General features: G+C 38.8%; 1 protein-coding gene and 1 long non-coding RNA gene across 4 annotated transcripts in view; one reads left to right on the top strand and one right to left on the bottom strand.

The window, feature by feature from the left end:
* Positions 1–4,060: 4,060 nt before the first annotated feature.
* Positions 4,061–24,578, bottom strand: part of PSIP1 (PC4 and SFRS1 interacting protein 1) — a 34,989-nt gene continuing 14,471 nt past the window's right edge. For 2 of the 3 annotated variants that reach the window (XM_030003239.1, XM_041121012.1), the window contains exons 7-17: positions 23,997–24,059; positions 21,853–21,988; positions 20,069–20,144; positions 18,991–19,216; positions 18,231–18,352; positions 15,692–15,747; positions 14,374–14,444; positions 8,791–8,892; positions 7,878–8,091; positions 5,486–5,597; positions 4,061–4,826 (exon numbers count right to left, since the gene is read on the bottom strand). In XM_030003239.1, coding sequence (XP_029859099.1) covers positions 4,763–4,826; positions 5,486–5,597; positions 7,878–8,091; positions 8,791–8,892; positions 14,374–14,444; positions 15,692–15,747; positions 18,231–18,352; positions 18,991–19,216; positions 20,069–20,144; positions 21,853–21,988; positions 23,997–24,059 — 1,242 coding nt within the window. In that variant the 3' untranslated portion in view covers positions 4,061–4,762. The remainder of the gene's footprint in view (positions 4,827–5,485; positions 5,598–7,877; positions 8,092–8,790; positions 8,893–14,373; positions 14,445–15,691; positions 15,748–18,230; positions 18,353–18,990; positions 19,217–20,068; positions 20,145–21,852; positions 21,989–23,996; positions 24,060–24,578) is intronic. The other variant, XM_030003240.2, reaches the window with a different exon arrangement.
* Positions 4,800–24,577, top strand: LOC115336408. The gene is made up of 4 exons (XR_005931620.1): positions 4,800–4,910; positions 5,252–7,141; positions 18,421–18,504; positions 22,219–24,577. It is a non-coding gene; the product is annotated as an uncharacterized LOC115336408 (long non-coding RNA).

Below are 24,578 nucleotides of genomic sequence, written 5' to 3'. Positions count from 1 at the left end.
CTTGCTAGTCTGATGTTGAAACTCTGTTTGCCAAGCCAGAATATACTTATCTAGTGCCTTTCTTTTTAAAGTCATCTGGAATTCAGAGTATTTTAGTGGAGATCTTTGCTGTTTAGGAATGTTAGTAGTGCTGACTGCTCTTCTTTTGAAAGCTTCAGCTAGTTCTCAAAAAAAAGGCTGGTTCTTATTGGTGTTAAGGACAGCTGACTCTGATAACCTCCATACAGAAACGTATTTGACAAATCAAATTCTGTTCAGGTCCTGTAGCCGCAGATTCTGCAAGTGCTTACTTGATTATCTTAGATGTCTTGAAACAATAGTGTCTTAAGTGTTTGCAGGACTTCATTCATCACTTACCTGACTGCCTTCTGGTGGTCATGTGAATATAAATCTGTGCTTTTTTTAGGACAAAAAAAAGGTGATTTTTTTTCTTTTTTTTTTTGTCTTCTAAGTCTGCCAGCTGTTGGCCTGTGTATGTTGAAGAGTAGTGAACCCAAGCACTTGTAACAGCAGGTGGAGGTGATAGCTCTCCTATCCTTCAGGGATCTGCAGGAGTGCTCTGCCCACCACAGCTGTCACCAGTTAACCTGCTGGGGCTGGACGGCTTTGTGGTGCTGTTGCAGCTGCTTTAAAGATCCCCTGCAATACAGCTCTGGTTGCAGCTTCAGTATTTGCCTCCAAAGTTGCTACTCTTCATCTTTCCTCAACCTCCTCCTCTTTCAGCTGTCTTCTGCTAACATACGGGGCTTCCCAGTCCTCTTCAGTATCGGAACTGAGATCATGCAGACAGCTGGCACAATTTCTAAAGATACTGTTCGCTTGTTTGATGGCTTCTTATGCCGAATTCTAAGGCGGCAATCAGTAGGTTTTTTGTGGTTTGGTTGATTTTTTTTTCTTTCTTTAGCGGTAGGGAGAAGGGAGTGGCCGAAATGTGAATTTATTCTTTCATTAAACTAATTCTGCCTTGGTATGCTATCTTTCACCCAACCCATTTACCTTCTTTCCAGTAGAAAGTTATGGTCAAATATATTCAAAATTGCTGTCCCTGCAGATTAAGCCATGTTGCTAGGGCCAGTCCCGTACTTCCAGTAAGGCAAAGAGAAGCTGGCCACAATCCCGGTATGGGAGTTGGGTGCATCCTGTGCGTAACTATGAGAGAGAAGAACTTGTATTAGAAACTGCTGTTTGTGTGTTCTAGTCCTGTTTCATATTGACTGATGCAACTTAAATGACAAATGGAACAAAAAGTTTACACTAAATCATGCTTTTTGAAGATAATTTACTTCCCAGGAGCTGTGACAGGACTATTGGGTCTGGTCCTAATTTAACGTCTTTCTGAATGAGTCCTCTGAAATCCAGCATTGCACCCAGCTGCCCATTCATATTTAAACTTCTATGACACCTGCTGGATAGTTGTGTTTTGGCTACTTGTTAAATGCTGTTAGTGTTTCAGTGATCAAAACTTCCAAGCAGGTTTATTACTTCATGATGAAAAATGAGAAAATAATTTTTTCAATAATCCCTTGTCTGTGTGATTGGTATTTATGTCTTTTTTTTGTCTTTTTTTTTTAAGCAAGACAATCAGCATTTTTTTCTTATAAATCCCTTGTTATAATAAACTGGATATAAGGGTATGGAACTTGGAGATGATTTATTACATTTAAATGAAAATTTAAGGGCCCTGCCTGCTGACATGTGAAGACTTGTTTCTGTCCTTACCGGGGGAAGCCAAAAGGTTCGAGTATTAAAAACTGTAGTTGAATCTATTGAATCTAAAAAGCATTGACCTGAATCTGTGGTTGGCTTTTTGCTTTGATCTTTTTTAAATACTTAGTGATATAGCAGTATGAACCTTTATAACTTACTTCAAACTTCCAAAAGGTCTTGGAGATTCTCTCCGTAATGGAAGTTTTTCCTTGCTGACAAGATGGTGATACAGAACACTGTTTCTTGTGCTGAACAAGAGGAGAGGCCCCGCTGATTTTACTCTTGGTGTAAAGTTCCAAAGCAAAATGGGATTCATACAGGCAGCGTCACTTTCCACTGCTAGCTGGGCACTTGTAACATTATCACAGTAGCCCCCTGTGCACTTGAATGATGAGCAACTCAACGAGGCTGCACAACATTTTAAGCTGTAGTAAACTTGACTCTTGAAGTGGGGATGCTACTGTCAAAGCCAATTCTGCTTTAAATTTTGTGCATTAACTGTGGTTTGTTTCCTTTCTGCAAAAAGAATCAGCCTTATTCTTTGGGAGACTTAAGTTTGACTGCCTAGTCAGTGCTCAGCTCTCAGAAATTTTATCTTTCAAGAGACACAGCTCGTGGACGTTTGGGCATCTTGGAAGATGAGATAGCCATTTCTACAGTCTGTGAGATTCTGTGAATTTAGGGTACTTCTGGTTTGTAAATGGGCAGTAAATTCAGGCAGTAAAAGCCCGAGCAGCTGAACAGGTAGAGCATGACTTTAGTGACTTGCAGCATACAATCAGGAGCTTAATCTCTGCATCTGTTAACCTCTGAAGTAGTGGCATGGTTGACCCATTATCTCTGACACAGTTGTGAGTGATAGATGTGGGTGTTAGCTCATCAACACTTCTGGGAAAACAAGGTGGATTTTGCATACTTGTCAAACACACAGTACCTTTTTTTGGTAAAAGGAGTTTTGACAGAAAGCAATGGTCAAAACCAGGAAGCGCCTATGTGAGAATGCCCGTTTATTTTCAGTTAACATCTTTACAAAACACTTTGGAGGGTGAAAGTGGAAGTTGTTTTAGTTTCCCTAAGGCAATAAAATACATCTTGTGACTAGCTGTATGTAGAACTATGCAAAATCCAGTGCACAGTAACTACCTTATTTGGAAGCTTAATGAGAATGCTGCTGTCTGATGGTCTAGCTGTATGGCTGTGTTAGTCTCTCCTGTTAACAGCAGTCTGTTGTGAGATGCTAGAGACTGCTGAAACTCAAGATCTCTGGAGGCCAAACATCACAGCCATCCGCCGAGGACAATTTCATACTGGGAGCTGCTGTGGCTACTGATGTTCCTGGTTTAACTTGAGGTACTGTCTTGAAGATCTGAAAGCTGTTCAGTTTTGGTGTATGAACACCTTCCATTTCATTACACTCATTATGCACATGAAAAGCTTTGCAAGCAATTTTAGCATTTAGTAACTACTTGCATGTTTTTACATTTGTGTGGGAGACTGCTGTAATCAAAATCTTAACTATATTGCTGTGAACTAAAACTTCTTTTGATGCCGAGTTTTAACCTCTAGTAATCACGTAAGTGGATTCTGCTTTGTAAATACAGGCTTCAGTATTTAATCATTAACCTTTTTAAATGCCTGTAGCTTGCTACTTTAATTTCCCAAGGCAGCCAGCATGTTACTACAAAGTGCTGCTTTAAGTGAGCACCACTGTGTTTTATGGAAAAAGTCATTTATGAGTGTGCTGCTTTGAGCACCGACATGGGAGACCCTCCCCCAGGCACTCTTCACATCTCTTCTCCCTTTGACAAACAGACAAAAAGAGAGAATAGAGAGTTTTAGGCTGCTTGCCACTGTGGGCAGGAAGGTAGAGTGGAAATAGTACCATTTTGTAAATATGCACAAATCAGGTTTTTGCTGAGATTGGTACAGATGCATACATGTGCATGTGCTTATATCCATTGACATAAATGATGGCAGAGTAATAAGGAATGATAAATATGCTTGCATCTATAAAAGTACTCAATATAGCAAAGAAGTCTTTAGAAAGCATGCAGCGCATTCTAATATTAAGTCTGCTGTACAAATGCAGCAAAACAGGCTCCATAAATTCAACTGCTGGTCAACAGTGTTGATGAATTTTGAAATAAATATTCTCCTGTTGGCTTTTCCACATTACCACAAACCTATAATACTGCCTCATCTTAACATTACAGCTAGTCTACAGATTACAGAGACCAAAAATAAACGTAATGGGTTCTGCTTAAGGACAACCTATAGAAGCAGTTAACATCATCTAGGTGTAGCACTATGTAAATGGACAGTATTGTATAATACTGTTAAGAACCAGTCTCTCTTTATCAGTTTAAATTCTTTATTTTTGTAAACTAAACAGTGTTTTCCAACCAGTGTGCATCAATAGGTTCTGTAGGAACACCACATTTCTTTCTAGTATACTTATTATAGCAAAAGCATACCATAAAGTCATGTTGCAGTAAATTGGCACAATGAGTTTTGCAAGAACAGAACTAAACTTGTTTAGAAAAAGTGATTAAGTATACTCATACATTAACATTTTAACAGCTATAAAAATGCCAGTTCCAACTCCTACAAAACACAGTTAAAAGACATCCTAACAAGAGTTGAAAAACTATGCACAAACAGAGGTCAGTATCATAGGAAGAGAGTAGGTTTTATACAAGTGAAGCAATTGGGCAGTTAAAAGTATTTACACTTTTTCCTGCTATTAGCTAGACAAACATACAGTAGTCAGGTAAAAATATACTACAACTCTAAGTCCTGTAACATGTAAGCATATGTCTTCTAACTGGAATTTTCATCTTTTGAAATGTGTTACCTGTTAATACTGGACAAAACTATTGGCGGAAGTGTTTAAATACTTTTAAACCAAGATTAAAGGGGGCTTCTATTCCACAAAATTTAACTTTAAAATACTATGCTTATAAAATTATTTTAAACTTTCAGCAGTCTATAGATTTGAAATGCAAAACTTAACAATCCCCTTTATTTTGTATTTTAGAAAAAGACTCCAGTGATGTCATTTGCTTTCAAAGGCAGAATCTTTTGCTGGCTTTTCAAGCTCTCTCTCTTCACCACATGTCCTAGAAACAAAATAATGTAACATTAATGACCATATAAAAGTGTGGAGAGCAAGACTTACTCCACATGAATTTGTACAGTCTAAAGTAAGTGATGCTGATGCACATTCAGCAGCAGATAGAGTCTGGAGAAGCGAAGCAGGTAGTGATGCCAGCTGTCCATCTTCTCTCTTACTCTGACTGCCCCCAAATGCAAAGCTAAGCTGGTAGTGATTATTCTACAGCTACACTATAGAACACTAATTTAAGTGGCTTGGCTATTGATTAGAATACATGATTTCACAAAAAACTTGATAAATCCCACTAGTTTCTGTAAGACTTGGTTCAGGCTTCCTTTGCTTCCAACTTAATAGCACCGAGTAGTATAAAACATAGGAGAAATCTTATACTTTGCCCTGTCTCACCACATGCTGATTTTCTCCTAACAGGACATCCTGTTCCAGTCTCCACCACAGCAGTGAGTGAAATAACTTTTAAAATGTTCATTCAAAACTTCAATGGAAGATTTGCATGCTATTATCATTCTCTAAAGTTGAGAGAAAACTCTGTAAAGAAAACAGTACCTCACCATGGTTAAGTAACTTCAATCTACTGCTGTTTTATTTTACATCATTGTGCTAGAGCAGAACAGATCCTTAGTTCAGGTAAGGTTATTAACTCACTTTTTCTTACTGCCAGCTTCATGCCTATCTTTCTTTTCCTCTGTGTTCTCTCCGTTGTGTTGTGACTGGTTGGTATCTTGAGCTTCAGACCCTCCATTGAGAACCTTTGAACCTTTAAAATTAAAGGGCAGGGAAAGAAAACAGTACTGCAGGCAGCAAAACTGTGTTATAAAAAGCCCTAGATAATTTCTTTACCTTCATCCACTCAAACACTATAAATGTTTTCCCCTTACCTTGATACCCAGCAGCTGAAACAATACAAAATGCATAAAGTGATACAGCTTTAACTTCCTAAAACTCCATGCAATGAGCCTCATCCCATAATTTTAATAATGGGAAATGAACAGTGTACGTATTTAATGTGATTTTGAGTTCTTTTGCTTGCTAGGCTACAGGTAATAGGACTAATGCTTATTTATTTTCTGAGCAGCTGGAGAATATACTTCAGCAGTAAATGCTGTTTACCACTCTAACGTGGTCAGACAATTTGGGGGGATTTCTGATACTTCCAACTGGAGAAGTTACTAATTCCATGGATTCTTGTTTACTCTTAACTCTAACAAACATGTATATAATCAAAATATGACAAACAGTATATATAATTAGAGTAAAAGTGTTTAGTTATAGCATGCAATTGTCAAGCAGGAAAACAAAGCACTATGTAGAAGCTGTATTTAGTGAAGGCAAAGCAGGAATATTTAACCGCTTTAAAGTTTCTGTGATGAATACATGTTTTGCTCTAGTAGTACCAGCTAGTGAATTTTGAGTGAATTGTTGAGGAATCTCACTAAGTCAGAATTGACAATCCATTTTATTTGAAGTTACAGGTTTAACAAAAGAACTCTATTAAACTACTGTGCTACAGCAAGAAAAAGATACAGGACATTACTCATCTGAATACTTGCAGACTGAGAGATGCTAAAAAGCAGACAAGATCATTTTAAGATGACATTCCAGTAGTTGGTCTACTTAGACTTGCTCAGAGTCTGTTCTGAACATCAGTGCCATGGGAGGAATTCAATGAAACAATGAATGCTACAATCCCTTGTTACAAAGTGGATAGTCTGAAGCTGTACTTCAGCTGAAGTACAAACCACTGTAATTGTTGTGCTTCATAAAGACAGTAAGAGTTCAGCGGTTCAATTTTTAAAAAGGCAGAAGTACAAGTGTAAGGAACCAGCATTTCTCTTTGTAGCAAATAAAGAAAAATCCAATTCCATTCAATAATCCCCTACTCTGATAAAACTTCTTACCATTTTCCATTTGACTAGGCAACAACATGGCATTTCAGTGTGTTCCATTGAAATCTAGTGTTAACCTTACCAGGAGTAGCTACATTAGTCAGGCTATGTGTAGGTAGTCTTTCAGTTTAGATTCTTTGTTGAAGTATTAGCTGTGCTGATCGCTGGGTTGGGGAAAGATCTGTGTATAACCTCTACTACATCATACATACTTCTCTCACCATAACGTGGTTGGATTTTATCATCCTTGCTTTCTTAGAAGTTACAAATATGGTGGCATTTCAACTACAGGTATTCTGAATCCTTGGCATCCTCCATTACCTCAGTTACAGTAACATGTTTATTCCAGATCTGGGTGGTGTAACTTTCAAAACAGTTTTCTGAAACAGTTTTGGTCCCAGGATTCAAGTTCAAAGTAAGTATAATTTCTTTCCAGCACTTGTGGAGATCAAGGATCTAAATAATTTAAAAATGCAAGTATCTATTTTACTACACTTCTTTCCTGTTGTTTTTTTTTTTTAAATAACCAACCTAAGTTATTGTAGAGCATGGTTACTATGGAAAGCTTTCAATATCATGCTGTACTTGTACAAGCGCTCATGATTAATCTGGAATAGTACTGCTAAGAGCATAAAAGCCTACTCTCCCCTAAATTAAGATTATTTCTTTACTGCTAGACTAACTATGAAGTAGGACATAAGTGGTTAAAAGCTGCTGCTACACATAGTAGCATGCATGATACAGGAAGAGGCCAGTGAAGGAAACTGAGCAGTTAAAGCACAGGTGGAAGTCTAGGCACAAAAAGGCTACTTGAGGAATGGAAGGTAGTATGTTATTCTACCTCATGTTTAATGTTTTTTTTATTCCACAAGGTAATAAAGTTAGAAAATTTACAGAGAAGTAAAAAATGCTAAACTCAATTCTTGCAAAAGCCTTTCCCTTCAGGCAATAAAGGTAAAATAGCCACAGAAAACATTATACCCTTGAACTTGAAATTTATTTATAGCAGTACTATCCTTGACTATTTCAGATATGTAAAGGTTTTAATAGATGGGCAGAATTCCTACATCAAGGATTTTTTAAAGCTGGCTCAGAAATTGATGGAGACTGGGTCTTTTATATGATAAAAAACTAAAAACACAGTAATGTACCTGTTTGGTCCTTTTCCATTTTTTTGTTTGCTCCTTTCTTCCACTGTTCTTTGGTTTTGCTGGCTTCCTCATGCTGCTTCTGCTCAGCAAGTGATTTATTTAGTACTTGGGAAAGAACAGAATCTCCTTCCCCAACCAGAAACATGGTCTTGAACTTGTTATATAGCATGGTAGATTTCTCCATGATAACTTGGCTAACTTTGAATTTCCGTATCTGAAATCAAAGTAATAAAACAATGAGCTCCACTTAGGTATTTAAATACCTATGTAATTTCATCACATGCTAGATGAAGTTTTTAATTTAACCTGAAATGAGATCATAGACTTTTACATTCTCTGAAGTATCACAGAATCGCAGAACAGCCCAGGTTGGAAAGGACCTCGAAAGATCATCTGGTCCAACCCTTCGTGAGAACGGGAGCCTGGATGAGATTATGGACTACCCTGTCCAATTGCATCTTGAAAACCTCCAGTGATGGGGACTCTACCATGTCCCTTGGGAGTCTGTTCCAGTGAACAATTGTTCTCACTGTAAAAAAACCTTCTTTTTTATATCAAGATTAAACCTCTCCCGGTGCAACTCGTACCACTGCCCCTTGTCTTCTCTGTGTGGCTCCTTGTGAAGAGAGAGACTCCATCCTTTTTGTAGCTGCCCTTTAAGTGCTGGAATACTGTGATGAGGTCCCCCGTGAGACTTTGGGAAGAAAAGACCTAACTCCTTCAGTCTTTTCTCATAGGGCAGATTCTCCAGCCCTTTGATCATCTTCATGGCCCTCCTTTAGACCCTCTCCAGTCTGTCTGAATCATTCTTCAATTGTGGGGACCAGAACTGGACACAGTACTCCAGCAGTAAGAAACACTGGCATCAACTTAAGAAAACACATGTTACTTTGATTAACATTGCAGATCTCACCTTCTTTAGAGTCAGAATCATCTCTGTATGTTTCTGAGCTTGTTGCATTGTGACTTGAAGGGATGCAAGCTCATCGAGAGCCTCAATACACCTGTTCACATCCTGTATATAAACAAGAAATTAGTTTGAAGACTTAGCTTACATGTTAATAATCTTTAATTAGCCATACTACTTCATTTCAATGCTCTGATACCTTCCTATAATATCCTTAATTTGACTATGTACTTATCAAACTTTCAAACAGAAATTACTATCAGCTGCCTTTCAGCTACTTCCATAACAAAAGGCAGATGCTATCTGAATAACTTACTATTACTTTCAAAAAAACCCCTCAAGCTTTATGTCACTTTTACAATTCTAGTACTTCCATGCTTGAAGCTGTTCTCCATAGTCAGCCTTTTTCATACACATTTTTCCCAAGTGATTTGCCACTGAGAAGGGAGCAAAGCATCTTAAGTGGACTGCAGTTAATATACAGAACTGTATCTTTGTAGATTCTTCAGTTGAAAGTTTGAGAATGACACACTATGCAGGACACCCAGAAGTAATGATGTGAGCTTCTGATCCATTTCTAGGAACCACTGTACTAAAGTCTTCTTCCTGTAATACTTAGTTCTCAATTTCCTTATCTTCAGCTACTCTTATTTATTTTACCTCCTATTTGGAACTAACAAGATTGATCACCAGCAAAGGTCATAATAATATTCTGCATTTTGTATGAAGTCATAACTCCTGTTCTCAAGGGAAATTAGTATTTTAAAAAACCCAAACAAACATATCAGGACTATGCTCAGCAGAGTTCTTATATTCGAAGATACTTGCTCCATTATATGTCTGAATCAGAGGTTTGGTGGGGCTTGGGGGGTGGTTCTGCTTTTTTCTGATTATTTTAGGGGAATTTACTATCTGGCTCAGGACAGAGTGATTCATTTAAGCCAAACCATTAAGTGATGAAGTAAAATCTTTCGAGATTTTATTTAAGGTGAGCTATTTTTTTGAGACAAAGTATTGGCACAGACTTAATAGGCCACACTAGAAATGAATGTTTCGTATTTAACACTGTGGTTAGCCTTGGCCAGCAGCCAGATGCCCACCCAGCTGCTCACTGCTCCCTCCTCAGCAGTGCAAGGGGGAAGACAGGATGAGAAGGCTCATGGGCCAAGATAAAGACAGGGAGATTGCTTACCAGTTACTGTCACGGGCAACACAGACTCTACCGTGGGGAAATTAATTTATTACCAATTAAAATAGATTTGGGTCGTGAGAAACAAAGACAAATGTTAAATCTACACTTTTCCTTCCCCTCTCTTGCATTCTCAATTTCACTCCAGAGTCACCTCCCCAGCCCAAACCAAGCAGTGCAGGAGGGGCAGATGGTCAGTACATCACAGTTCCTCTCTGCAACTCCTTCTCTCTCAGTCTCCTCTGCTCCAGCTTGGGCTCTCCCCACAGGCTGCAGTCCTTCAGGAGAAATATCCAACATAGGCTCTCCACAGGCTGTAGCGTGAACATCTACTCCTTCATGGTCTCTTCCACAGGCTGCAGGCAAATACCTGCTCCAGCACCATGGAGCACCTCCTCCCTTCTCCTCTGACCTTGGTGTTCCCTCTGCTGTTTCTCACTCTCTCCTTCCCTCTTCCTCCTCTCTCTGCCCAGTGTTTTGCCCTTTCTTAAATATGTTTTCACAGAGGCACCAACATATTGGCCACGTGGTTCAGCTGTGCCCTGTGGTGGGTCTGCTGGAGCCAGCTGGAACTGGTTGTATTCTGGCACCACTATCATAACCTTGCCTCTGACACCCGACACAATGCTGAGTTCCTGAGTTGGAGCAGCTTGCTGCTTCTCATACTACTGTACTGGTTCACTGGCACTCATATTTCCTCATTGTACAAATGGCACTCAAAAAATGAAGATAGTAAACCAAAGGCTGAATCCCTTTCAGCACCATCCATGCAATGGTACTCTGAAAAGACCATGTAATCAGTTAGGGAAGGTCCTCAAACTGATGTCACTCTCACACGTCTCCTTGGCCAGTTAATAGTGGTAGTGAGAATTTTCTTGTCTTCAGCAGTATATAAAGGCAGAGATGGAATGAAGCCTTTTACTTGCTTTTTCAGTTGTGTAAATGGAAATGGACTTTTGAAGATTTGCATCCCCTCCAGGACTTCAAGTAAGAGAGAGACTGGTGAAGTATTTTTGGTCTGGTCTCATGATTTGAGGTTTCAGAGAAAAAAAAACCACAACAGAAGCACAAATAACCTTGAATTCAGAAAACCAGGTAGTATTTTTCTACAGCACCAAAGGCATAGAACTTAAAATAGGCTTGAAGAAAGATCCAGTTCTGGTCCTCCCCTATGTTACTGCCCAACCTTAAGAGTTGATTCACAGGTATAAGAATTAGACAATATGCGAGTGCTTGATGATCCCCACTGTAAAAAAGCTTTTTCTTGTTCCTGTATTTACATCAGTGTTCATTGCCTCTTGTGCTTCCACTGAGAAGTCTGGCTCTGTCATCTTTCCTCACTCCATTCAGGTATTTGCACACATGGAGAAGATCCCACTCTCGACCTTCTGTTCTCCAGGCTGAAGACTCCCAGATCTCTCAGCCTCTCCTCCTATGACAGATGCTCCAAGCCCTTAATTATCTTTGTGGCCCTTTACTGGGCTCCCTAGAGTATGTCCATGTCTCTGTTGTAGTGGGGAGCCCAGAATGGGATCCAGTGTCAAGTAGAGGGCAGCCATCACCTCCTGTGTTTTGGCAACTTTTTCTAATGCAGCCCAGGATGCTGTTGGCTACCTTTACCACAAGAGCACCTTACTGGCTCATGGTAAGCTTGGTGTCCACCAACACCCCAGGTCATTTTCTGAAAAGCTGCTCTCTAGCTACTCAGCCTCCAACTTGTGCATAGGGTGATATTCCTCTGAGGGGCAGAACCTGAACCTTTGTTGAACCTCATGAAGTTCCTGTTGGCCCATTTCTCTATCCTGTCCAAGTGCCTCTGGATGGCAGCACACCTACCAAATCTTTCCTTTCGGTTTTGTATCATCTGCACACTTGCTACAGGCATGGTCTGTCCCATCCTCCCAGTCATTAATGAAGATGTTTGAACAGTATCGAGTACTAGTGACTGGCCTTTAGCTGGACGCACTGCCACTGATCACAGTGTTTTGTGCCCTGCAGTTCAGCCAGTTTTCAGTCCACCTTGCTATCCACGTAGTCCAGACTTCATCAGTTTGTGAGGCTGTTATAAGAGACAGTGCTCTTCGGTTTATTCTGCATCAGGTCCCAGTTGGTTTAAACATTCCCTAATTTGATCCTTGTCCACTGAGCATCAAGTCTTTCCTGTTCTGGACTTTCCCCTAGTCTCCGGGACCTAGGATTCCTGAAAGAAGTTGTACAAGCAAACTGAGGTCAAGAAGGCATTGAGTACCGAGTTAGTGATAAAAGGAAGACTAGGCAAATGTGGGCCCTCTCCAGAAGGAAATGGGAGACCTGGTTACCCAGGACATGGAGAAGGCTGAAGTACTCAATGACTCTTTTGCCTCAGTCTTCACTGACAAGTTCCCTAGCCACACTGCCCAAGTCACAGAAGGCAAAGGCAGGGACTGAGAGAATGAAGAACTGCCCACTGTAGGAGATCAGGTTCAAGACCATCTAAAGAACATAAAGGTGCGCAAGTACATGGGATCTGATGAGATACATCTGTGGGTCCTGAGGGAGCTGGCAGGTGAAGTGGCTAAGCCACTATCCATCATACTTGAGAAGTCGCGGCAGTCCCGGCAATTTCCCACTGACTGGAAACAGGGAAACATAACCCCCATTTTTAAAAGGGGAAAAAAGGAAGACCCAGGGAACTACAGGCCAGTCAGTCTCACCTCTGTGCCCAGCAAGATCATGGAACGGATCCTCCTGGAAACCATGCTGAGGCACATGGAAAATAAGGAGCTGATTGGTGACAGCCAGCATGGCTTCACTAAGGGCAAATTGTGGCTGGCAAATTTGGTGGCCTTCAATGATGGGGTTACACAATTGGTAGATAAGGGAAGAGCAATAGACATCATCTACCTGGACTTGTGCAAAGCATTTGACCCCGTCCCACACAACATCCTTGTCTCTAAATTGGAGAGACATGGATTTGACAGATGGACCACTCAGTGTATCCACTGAATTGGCTGGATGGTCACAATCAAAGAGTTGCGGTCAACGGCTTGATGTCCAAGTGGAGAGCAGTGGTGTTCCTCAGGGGTCAATGCTGGGACCAGCGCAGTTTAACGTCTTTATTGGTGACATGGACAGTGGAATTGAGTGCACCCTCAGCACATTTGCCAACGACACCAAGCTGTGTGGTGCAGTCAACACACTAGAGGGAAGCGATGCCATCCAGAGGGACCTTGACAGGCTTGAGAGGTGGGCCTGTGTGAACCTCATGAAGTTCAACAAGGCCAAGTGCAAGGTCCTGCACGTCGGTTGGGGTAATCCCAAGCACAAATACAGGCTGGGCGATGAGTGGATTGAGAGTAGCCCTGAGGAGGACTTGGGGGTGCTGGCTGACACAAAGCTCAACATGACCCAAGCAATGTGCATTCTGGGCTGCATCAAAAGAAGTGTGGCAGCAGGTTGAGGGAGGCTATTCTGCCCCTCTACTCCACTCTGGTGAGACCCCACCTGGAGTACTGTGTTCAGCTCTGGGGCCCCCAACGTAAGACAGACACGGACCTTGAGCGGGTCCAGAGGAGGGCCGCAAAGATGATCATGGGGCTGGAGCACCTCCCCTATGAGGACAGGCTGAGAGAGCTGAGATTGTTTAGCCTGGAAAAGAACGGGCTCCAGGGAAACCTTATAGCAGCCTTCCAGTACTTAAAGGGGGGGCCTACAGGAAAAACAGGGAGGGACCCTCTATCAGGCAGTATAGCAATAGGATGAGGGGTAACAGTTTCAAATTGAAAGGGGGTACATTTAGATTAGATACTAGGAAGAAATTCTTTACTGTGAGCGTGGCTGACCATTCTCTACTACTGCCTCATGAGGTGATCGGCAGTGGATGTCCCTCAGGATGTCACCCATATTGGTCTGCCCACTAATCCTGACCCATAAGCTCTCAGCTGGCTTACCATCTGTGGCAGTGCAGAGCTCCACACATTCCCACTGGTCTATCACAAAGAGTTATCCTGCATCTTGTCCTCCCAGCACCTGTCTTTCCTAAAGAGCCTGTATACATACATGGTGAGGCTCCAGCCTGGTCAGCAGATGGGGGCCTTCATCCCTTGCATTGTGGAATCTGCCACTAGTACACTCACCATGTCCTGCTGGTGCTTCTGCATGGCTCAGGCTGAGCTGGCAGAGATACTTCATTTGACAGAATTCTGTCTGAATGTTTCTGGTAAATAATTTATTATTAAGTATTTTCAAACAAAAAGCACTGATGTTTTAATGTCCATAATAACCTCATTTAAGCAGCAGTTGTCTTTCAAATGGAAAAAAATCCATTCATTCTCAGAATATTAATTAAACACAAACATGCACACCAAGTATTTCCTACTGGAATTATACATATAAATTGGTTTAAAAAAGAATATACTTACAAGATGATCAATTTTCAGGGAGTTCTTAATTTCTGCATGTATCCTTTGAAGCCTAGAATCCATTGATGTTTCTGAAGATTAAAAATAGTATGCATAAATATTTGATAATCACATCAGGTTTGGTTTTTTTAAGTAACTTTTCTACAAATCTGAACTTCACACAGAAGGTAGAAAAATACAGGCAGGCACTCTGCATCCGACAACAATGCAGGTGCATACATAAATACACCACGGGGCTTCCTATCAGAAATAAAGTATGCAGCTTTTTAAAATTGGACACTATTAATAACCTACATAGTTTTCTCCTGAGGAGTTGAACTGAAAATAACTTTTTATTTCAATATACAGCTATCACTCTCTACTTCTGGGCCAGGTTAAAAGGAAGTCGCGATAAATGCCAAGACTTACAAAGGTAGAAAACTTTTAATGACAGGACTCCTGGATATTGATGGTTTTATCTTCAGTAAATTGGACATGATTCCAGTTACAGTCCAAATCCATCCAAGTAAAATGTTCCCAGCACACATGCTCCAGCAGGTGTGCAAGATAAATGAGTATGTCTGTCTAATTCACATGCTGAATGCCTGTTTGGATTTTTTCATACACAAGTGGTACGTATTCAGAACAATACTGCAAGCAAACAGAGTTTCTTTCAAGTCCAATCCATCTTGGATGGGTTTGGCTAATTTTTGACCTGCTCCCTATCGACACAGTGGGTTGGTTGGAGTCCATGTGACTGGATCTGTACTACACTACAATTACAGCTGGCAGTTTGGATTGCCCTTAAAGATGGGAGTACTAAAAAAGGAATGACTTATCCCTATGAAGGTCAGTTTGCAATTGTGGGTTAGTAGACAAGACAACAGTAATCTGAATCTAAGCCTCTTGCTTAGGAAGAGCAAGCCTCTTGCTCAACAAGCCTCCTGCTTAGTAAAAGGTAGTATCTAAATACTTACAAGAGGTCCCTCAGATTATTGTGTTGAGAAGACAGTAGAGAAAAAATGAAGGGAAGAACGACAGTGATTCGGTTCAAAGAATAAGAGGTTTTGTTTCTTGTTCACAAACAGAAGGGATCATCAGGGTTTAAAAGCTCGAATGACAGTAAAATGGGAATAGCAAAGACCTGTTCTAATGCACTGAAGAAAGAAAGAACAACAAGAATGCACTACTTCACAGACCTGAAGGAAGCAGTCATGGATCAGACATCTCAGACTGAGACCCTACAGCCACCCCTGGCAGTAAATTATCTTATCCAGGCAGATAATTCTGTTCAAAATTTAAGACAACCAAAAATACCGTTTAACTTCTTTAAACTAACCTCTCTTCTTCTCCATCTTCTTAACTTCTGTTTTCTTGCCTTCTTCTTTACTCTGCCTATCAAAAACGTTAAAGTGTTTTTACAAAGTCTGTTTCCTCAGTCTTCCCCCCCCCCCCCCCCCCCAAATTTTAGATGAGATGCAATGTTTTGAGGTATTATCTCAGTAAAACATTAGCATGCAGAAAACACAAAGAGCCAAACCCTGGTTTTCAAAGACTGAAATAAATTAACAAAATTAGTTAGCTGAGATACTGCTGATAAATCTTCCATACTGACAGACGGTTTTCCCTGGAAGCAACAAATTAAAGGATTTTTAAAACAAGTCACATTTCCAAACTGTTTTGTTTTGGTTTCATGTGCAAATTGGTAGAATGGCATTGTACGGAACTAACTTATGGAGAAAGAAAATATTTTTATTATGCTGACAAAAACAGTAAAACTATTTAACATTACCACGGGGAATTATGGAGAGATCAATTAGTCATAATCAGTTCCGATGTGATAATTACAACAGTATAAGTATCCTACAACTGAACATAAATGTATCAGTGATAATTTAAATATTCTTGAAGCAAATAGTAATAAAGGAAAAAGATTTATTGCAAGTTCATTGAAATCTCCTGGCTCTTTCTCTAATTATATCACTAAAAATAAAGCTGGGACTCAACCAAACCAAACCTGTCTCCATCTCAGTTACAGGATGAATAGAGCTTTTTCAAACAAGCTTTTGAACTTTTTATTCAGAAAGGATCAAGAACCCGTTTAGCAAATCCTCAGTCTTGTCTTACTGAGGGGTTTCAAAGCCTCATTTTAGAATTTGCATATTTCAGCACATCATGACTAAATACTCTGTGACTGATTTTCTTCTTGTCATAGCAATATGCATCCATAAAATATCCAGGCCTGCATGTCTATCATCTTCCATGTTCCTTTCATACTCTGTCCAGTTAGAGAATTGACAGTATTAAAGTACATAAGACTATTTTACTTCAACTAGCAGCACAAGCTCATGCCATTTAAGCAGTACATGTAAACTTTGTATATGTACAGAACGGCATACAAGCACCATTATTAGACTTAACTAAGTATTAACGAAGTAGCTACAAAGACCAGAAAATGGAAACTATGCTGATGAGAAAAGTAACCAAAAAAAGGTATCAGCCTATATTCAGTGTATTAGTAGAGGAACTTGAAGACAGACAGCACAAAAAGAAGTCTTTTTTACTTTTTATCAATATTGAGTTTGTTGTATTAGTCATCAGCTATAATTAAATTCATTATGCATTAACTACTACTCCTTTATCTTAGCGAAACAGAGCTCTATCTACCCTCCAATGCATAAAATATGACAGCTATTTAAAAGTAAAGGAGATCTGATTATTATAACCAAATCAATATATGACAGTTTGATTGCAGAAATCAATCAGCATATGTCAGATTTAAACAGTGATATATTAAGAGCTGCAAAGATGCTAAGGACAATTTTGTATCTCTCGAGTTGGAAACACTTAGGTTTGCTACAGGCAAGTAGAGCAATTATGTTAGGTTTCCAGAGGAGTGACAGGAAGAAGAGGAGAAGAAAGAGCTAGAGAATTAAAAAACCCCAAACTAGATTCTTGTTAATGAATGTGAAAAAGGCAGAATTTTGTTATTACAGGTGAAGGGGACCACTATCCTCCTCCTTTTTCTCCAAATTTTTACCTTGTTCTCCCCTTCTTCTGCCATCCCACCAACTGTGGGGATGGGAGCATCATGCTCTCGTGGTGGCAGCTTCTCCACCTATTTGCAGAATAGCTCTCGAGAATGAGTCAGATTTCTTCCTATTGTCGTGTCCTGTGTCCCCGCCTCTCCACCCCCAACCCCCCATTCCCACTTTCTGGCAGGATCCTCTCTCTATTCTTATGCTTGATCCATCTGTGATCATTTATCTTCCAAATGCAGACTGCTCATGGTGTCACTCAACTGGCTTTCCAGTGCTAGAGTAGAATAATTCTTAAATTTTTCCTTGTTCTGTCTGACAGTGTGTGCTCCAGCTGCCACACAGAGAAGGAAATGTCTTCCAGGTGACCCTATGCATTCCACAACCTGATCAAAAAAATCCATAACCATGGATTAATAGGTCCTACCAGCTCTCAATCTAATATATCCAAAACTTAAAAAGAAAAATACATGGCTGTCCTGAGCAGTTTTTCACACTGATCCCTTTTCACATGGATATTCTTAGGCTACTTCTAAATACAACCCACCAGCTGTCTTCTGCTAGAAATTCTAAGTTACTGAAAGACTGACTGACTTTGCCCAATTTCTAGGTTCAATTCTTCCCATCCTCCCACAATAGAACATATTGGTTCAGAGGAGCTTTTTATTCTCCACTTAAAAAGAAGTTAAAAAATAAACAAACAAACAAAAAAGGTAGGGGGAGAGAACAACTGAACACAGTGCAAACCATTTGGAGATTTTTTTCAGATATTGTCTCCTCCTGTTAGTTTCAAAGTGCTCCTACAACTTGCAGACACACCACATGTTAAAACATACTCACGATTCAGATTCTGTCTGTTCCTCTTGCTTACGCTTTCTTTCTGTTACTTCTCTCTCATGTTGGCCTCTTACAATGCTTCTTCTATGAGCTGCCTGAAAGCTTCTTCCCCCTTTTTTCTTCTGTTTTTATTTGGGATTTTAGGATTGGAAAGAGAAAAGCAAGACTATTAAATCATTTTTTCTGTAAAGAGGTAAACTGCCTACGCTAAAGATCTTTGAAGCAACTGTGCTCCATGGAACAACCTCACAAGAGCTGGCTTTCCCTGTAAATAAAGGTAAGACTTCAACATGTTGATAAGTTCTGAATTTCTTTAGTCCTTTCTCTCTTTTTCCTTTTCTAGTAGAAGGCAAATATCCTAAGCACCAGAAAAATGAAGACTTTCCAAATTATTGCTAGGGACAGCTTTACACCTTTCAGAAACTTGACTTCAAGCCAAATGTTCTCTTAGATGCACCCAAGGAAAAAAAAGTCTGTGTTCCAAGGAACATACATGGAAAAAGCCTTTTGACAAAATAAATAACTGCTACATTTAAATCCTTTAAAAAGAAAAGCGTCTTGGAAAAGATGCTTTTCTTAGAAAATAGCGAAGAAGTTCCTGAAAGAATTGTTTGACAAAAGGTAGTTCTCCAACTTTTATTCTCTATATAGTAGCCAGTCACAGGGCTTCAACCTTTACTAAGAGCTAGCATTAACTTCAAGAAAGATCTTCAGTGGTACTATTTTCCTCTATAATAAATACATCAGGAAAGCAAAATTATACCTTGTCACCTTCTTCTTGTTCTCCATCATCTTCAGAATCAGTAGCTGATGCAGAACCCACTTTTGCAGCATTTTTCCTTTTTGGTTCAGCCTCTTTCTTTCCTTCCTTTTTGTCAAATTCCTTCTTTGATTTCTCCTCTTCCTTCTGACTTTCCTCATCTTTTTTGCCTTGCTTTTTGGGCTTTTCTTCTGGTCCTTTTTTCTTTGCCTTCTCCTCCTCATTAACACTAAAACATGAACTGTATTTAGGCATCATATCCATTATCTACAGTGAGTTTAAAACATCACATTATTCTAACTCAGGAAGTTAGTTTTTTTTAACCACAGAATATTAAAAATTATGAAGTTAATTCACTCTCAGTTCATTTAATGACTCTTCAACAAATACTTAAGTCTTTTTCCAAAATTATAGCCCACTACCTATGCAAAATAAGAAATAAATAATAGTATGGAGGCCCTAATGAAGCTAATGTGCATAGATCCAAAACCAAGAAGTTAATGCTCAGAAGTTCTCCACACACGTATGCGTCTGCAGGACCAAGACTGCATACAGTGTAAACTAGTTTTATAAAGTATACTTATTTAAAGCATACATATACTGAAACTGTGCATGTGCTAAATGCTTAACTTTTCCTTCAGTTACTAGAACCACTAAGGACTTGACACAAGAACTGAAGAGGATAAAAACAAAATGTAGGTAACAAATAGTGTTGGAATTCCATCAGAAGAGATTTCTGAAACAAAAATGTAAAAAAAGTCAGTATTTTAGTTTCGCATGATCTTTTCTCTTAATAAATATCTTTTCCTCTTCACTCAGCATACAATTATATATGGAATTTTGCACAGATTTTACAAGTTAGGAAGGTTAAGATCTTCTGTCCCTTGTTCCAGAAATGTACTACCTTGAGTTACTATGTATTAATTACCTGAGCTGTAAGTAACAACAGCAAAGCAAACAGTAACTCATACTGAATACTAAAGGGGCAAAACCCTGTCAGACTTACAAAGTCTTAACATAAGCAACAACACAGTTTACAATGAAAAAGCTTTATATTAAGAAACAAAACAGAACAACTCACAAGTCACTCTCTGAAAGGCAAGGTGGTTTCACCAACTTGGGTCTCCCTCTTGGTTTTGGAACCTTTACTTCAGAAGCTAGTATTTATACAGAAACAACAGGTTAGTCCACAGCCACCATCTGCTCTTTGTCTATGAGGAAAGATTCTCACTCAACAGACAGAAGCTACACTTCAATGAAAATATATACCTTAACCTTGTTATTATACAGAATTCAACTGTTAAGTGAGTACCAAACTTCATCTCTCTGAAAAATTGAAGTGTTGGTAGTTTTTTTTTAGCTGATTGGTGTTTTTTTAGCCACAGGCTCCAACTACTGATTCTTGTGGGGTTTGCATTCTATGTAGTTAGGATTTGTTTCACATGTTGCATAACTAATATGAACAAGTCTAAAATTAGAGAATGAGAAAGTTTGAAATTAAGAGAATGGAAAAAAGTAATTTACTGTCCACATGTACACAGTCTGTTTGCCATTATTTTTAGATGTATCATGGGGCTTCCATCACTTTTCCTGATAACAGATGACTGTCAAGAAGTTCTACCACCACACTACAGTACAGAGTAAAACTTTGCATTTCCTCAGATTCACCATATTGTTAGAAATAAGACAAATAGGGTATCTGCCTTCTTGGCACTTATATCCTTCAAATGCTTGTCCAATACCACAGTGAACATGTGGTTAGGAAACTTAATATCCAGTGTTTAAACTCCTGTTGGTGTTAGCATGGAGCACTGTTAAGGAAGAGATGCATGCATCATATCAACACTAGAAAAGGCTGCATAGTACATCTTATAAAAAGGTATTTTATACAGGAAGTGAAAGCATCTCTTACAGATCCTTTCCTGCTCTTACAGACAGTAGTTAGTAAAAACAAACAAAAAAATTGTAACAATAAAAACACATACAAATATTAAAAATGTACATTTAGTACATGTATTGAAATGGGGTGGGGGGCAGCTAAAGTAATACTTAAATTTCCTCACAGCTTCCAAGGCAAAAGTAATTAAGTCTAGTTGACTACGGCTGCACTTTCTAGAAGTTATTTTCGTATTGTCAGCAGATACAGATGAGTATAGATTATGTTTCCCAGACTAGATACTCATACAATGTACTTAACTGCTGCAATGTAGTAGTTAATGATCAATTCAAGAATATCTGCGAACTTACCACAAAAATTTTAATGAATTACATCATTGCTACTTTGAAAGAAACAAATACTGCAGAATTATCACCAAATGGTTCTCATTATACATTTTTTAAAAAGCAGTTGTATCTTCTTTTCAGTTGTCTACCTACACAGACTGCCTTAAACATCTTTTTAAAGAAGTCTCTCCTAACCTCTTTTATTGTCCTCTGAGCTCCACCTACAGGCTCTGTCCCACCCCAGTTCTCTTCCTTGTGTGTTACGGATATTTTAACACAAGTATTTTCAGATCTGTAATGAATATAAACCTTTATGGAGCAACAATGCACGAAGAGCTTTTATTGTATATCTGTAGTTTAGCAGCATTCTATGAAGAAGCCTTTTCTCAAGGAGATACTTCTACCCCAAAACAAGAAGTCTTATTTAGAGGACTGAGCATTAATACTAACAATTTAAATCCATTCATATCCTAAATTCATAAGTTTGAGATGACATGTTTTCTCATTACAATTTATTAGTAAAGACTGCTTTTAGCATGAGAAAATACTCTGTAGTACTTTAGGGGAAAGAGACAGCTCCCTGACTAACTCTACTAAGATATTCCTGTGGTGAAAGAAATTAAATCTTTCTTTTAAAGTTACCTGCTGGTCTTCCTCTTTTGGGGCTCACTTTTGGAGACACTGGCACAGGAGCTGCAGCTGCTGTCGCCACTGCTGCCGCTGCCACTGCTGCCGTTGCCACTGCTGCTGCTTCCTCAGCTTCAGCTTGTTTTTCAGCCTAATTTAAAGAATGAAGTTCACAAGTAAGAATATAGAAGGCACCAATATCCCAACTACTTTCTCAAAGAACAGTTTTAAACTTCTAGAAATGCATCATTATGCTATTGCTTCTACACATGAAAAAAAAGTTTCCAAATTTAGGAACAGATTCTATTTAAATATCACTAATTTCATCCTCTCCATATCATCACTCCCTGATATAGTAACGTTTCATGTAATTTCAACCAGCCCATTCATCTTCAGAACAATAAACTATTGTGGTAGAACAAAGGAAAAAGATTATTTGTAAGTATTTTTAAGATCCCCACAACAGTGTTCCAAAACCCAGTTTTAAGCAGGTAAGTTCATATTTCTCCTACTCTTCCTTTAGATGCCATCATCTCCCCTAGCTGCATCACAGTATCAAGCCAGTAGATGGAGCTATTCAGAAAGACACCTGCTTCTAGCTCTACAGCCAATTATTCACAATGAAAAATTGCACTAACGGAACATAGTGACCTTCATCTACATAGTTGTTTTAGGGGGGCGGGTTGTAAAGATAGACAGAACTTATGACAAAAGAAGATCTTGATGAAAGGATACATATCTCCTTGCAGAAACATTCTATATCCATACATACAGACAAAAAGAATTGAGAAAAATGCCAAGTGGAAAAATATTAACAGAATTTAGTGTCCTGTATGCAGGAGCATCAGCTAGCAGCAACAGAAAGTTATAGGCAATTACATATTTATCTTATTTTCTTTGTGGGCACCTATAATAAAAGACAACTTTAAGGAACAGAGATAAACTTAAATCTAGAACAGAGTAGAGGTGGATCTCTTTCCATCAGCCTGCAGAAAGACTGTTTAAATGAAGACAAAAAAATACCTGTTAGAATGCTTTTTTTACAATCCCAGGAAAAGAAAATACCATGTTTCTTAAGGCAAATAAGAAATGCATTCAAAGTCATATAACTGCATAGCCAACCCTCTATTCTGACCCCCAAGCACACACCACATCCCTTGAAATACTATGTTTTTCTGTTCAGCAGTGGCCTGTACTAACACAAATTTCTGGTTAAACCCATTGCCACATGCAGCACATGCCAAACACAGGTGTGTGTGTGTGTGTGTGATCTGTGAGGCTTCTCTCCCATTTACAAGCTGAAATCACATGTATGCATAGTCACAGACACTCTTCCAACTTCTTGCTGTTTCAGAGTAAAAGCTTTCTTAGAATTTTATTTTAGGTTTTTGTAAAATTTACTTTTTTTAAATAAGGTATTCTTTAAATTGTAATTTTTAAAATATTCAAGTCATTTTTGTAAGAGCATCCAAACACATATCTTTCTTTTTAGTGAAGCAAATGATACTCAGCATGCTACTGACCTGTGACGACTGTACTAAGGTCACAGTTACTTCGCACTCATCCCATCCCTGCTGTCAGCACTAATGTTAAAAGTTAAATTGTTTCAAATTAAAATTAAACTTTGCCCCACTTTAATCTAGTTTTTAGTTGGGTCAGTGCCCTGATCTTGCTTGCTGTGTGACCACATGAACATTAAGGCTGCAGCATGCTGAACAAGCAGCTGGAACCGCCTCTTTCAAAGTAACTCCAATTTTTTCCAGGTTGAAGAGACCACAAAATCAGAACCTCATGAAAAAGGGAGTGCATTTCAGGCGTTAGTTCAGTGTGATGAAGATGTTAAAAGAGATTTTTCAAAGCTTCAAAACAGACTATTTTATTAGTGGTCTAGCAACAGTTTATATCTTCGTTTTACTTACTTGCAATGGACTGTTTGGGAAAACATGGGAACTCCCTACTCTACATTAAGTTCAAACAAAACTAAGATTTGTAAAACACCCCCTGAGAAAACTTTCAATCCTACAAATCTTTCAGCCATTTGAAAGGGGGGACGAAGGCATCAAGCACTCAAATTTACACATAATCTGTCATTCCCAAAAATAATATCCAGTATAATCACATCCAAGAATTCCAGTAAGGTGAATTAAACATATAGTTACCTTCCTTTTTCTTCCTCTTCTAGCAACTTTAGCAATAGAAGCATCATTTCTTTTCACCACATCCTGTGAAGATTAAAAATGGTGCTAAGACTCTTAACAAAACAGAGATACATTTTAAATTATTCTAAGTTTTTTCCACAACTGAAGCCACGAAGACACCTCCTGCTTTTAAATTATTAAAATCCTGGTTATCTGGTAATCAGGATTTTTCTTTCTGAAAGATAAGAAATAAAACAAGTAGTAAATAATAATCTGTTTTAAATAAAGGTATGTACTCATGTTTTAGTCTGTCTGAACTCTTTATCTAGTCCTTCAAGAAAGTACATTTGCAATACAGAGTGATAAAAAACACACTGTTCCACCTGTTTTAATTGAACTTAATAGATAAACCAGACTAAAAGTTTCCTCTCTGATGAAAGCTTCAAATGAGAGGTATAAACATGAGTGAACACATAGGGAGTTTTATATAATTAAACAGTTCCTGAGACTGTCACAGCAGTAATAACTGTAGCTTCTTAGTACTCAGATTTATGTCAGTCAACATAATATTAAGATGTTCTTTGGTACATAGAAAAAGCTTTC

This window comes from Aquila chrysaetos, chromosome Z (genome assembly GCF_900496995.4).
Source record: "Aquila chrysaetos chrysaetos chromosome Z, bAquChr1.4, whole genome shotgun sequence".
Taxonomy (NCBI): domain Eukaryota; kingdom Metazoa; phylum Chordata; class Aves; order Accipitriformes; family Accipitridae; genus Aquila; species Aquila chrysaetos.
Note: the sequence above shows the minus strand (reverse complement) of the source record. Positions and strands in the feature narration are given on the sequence as shown.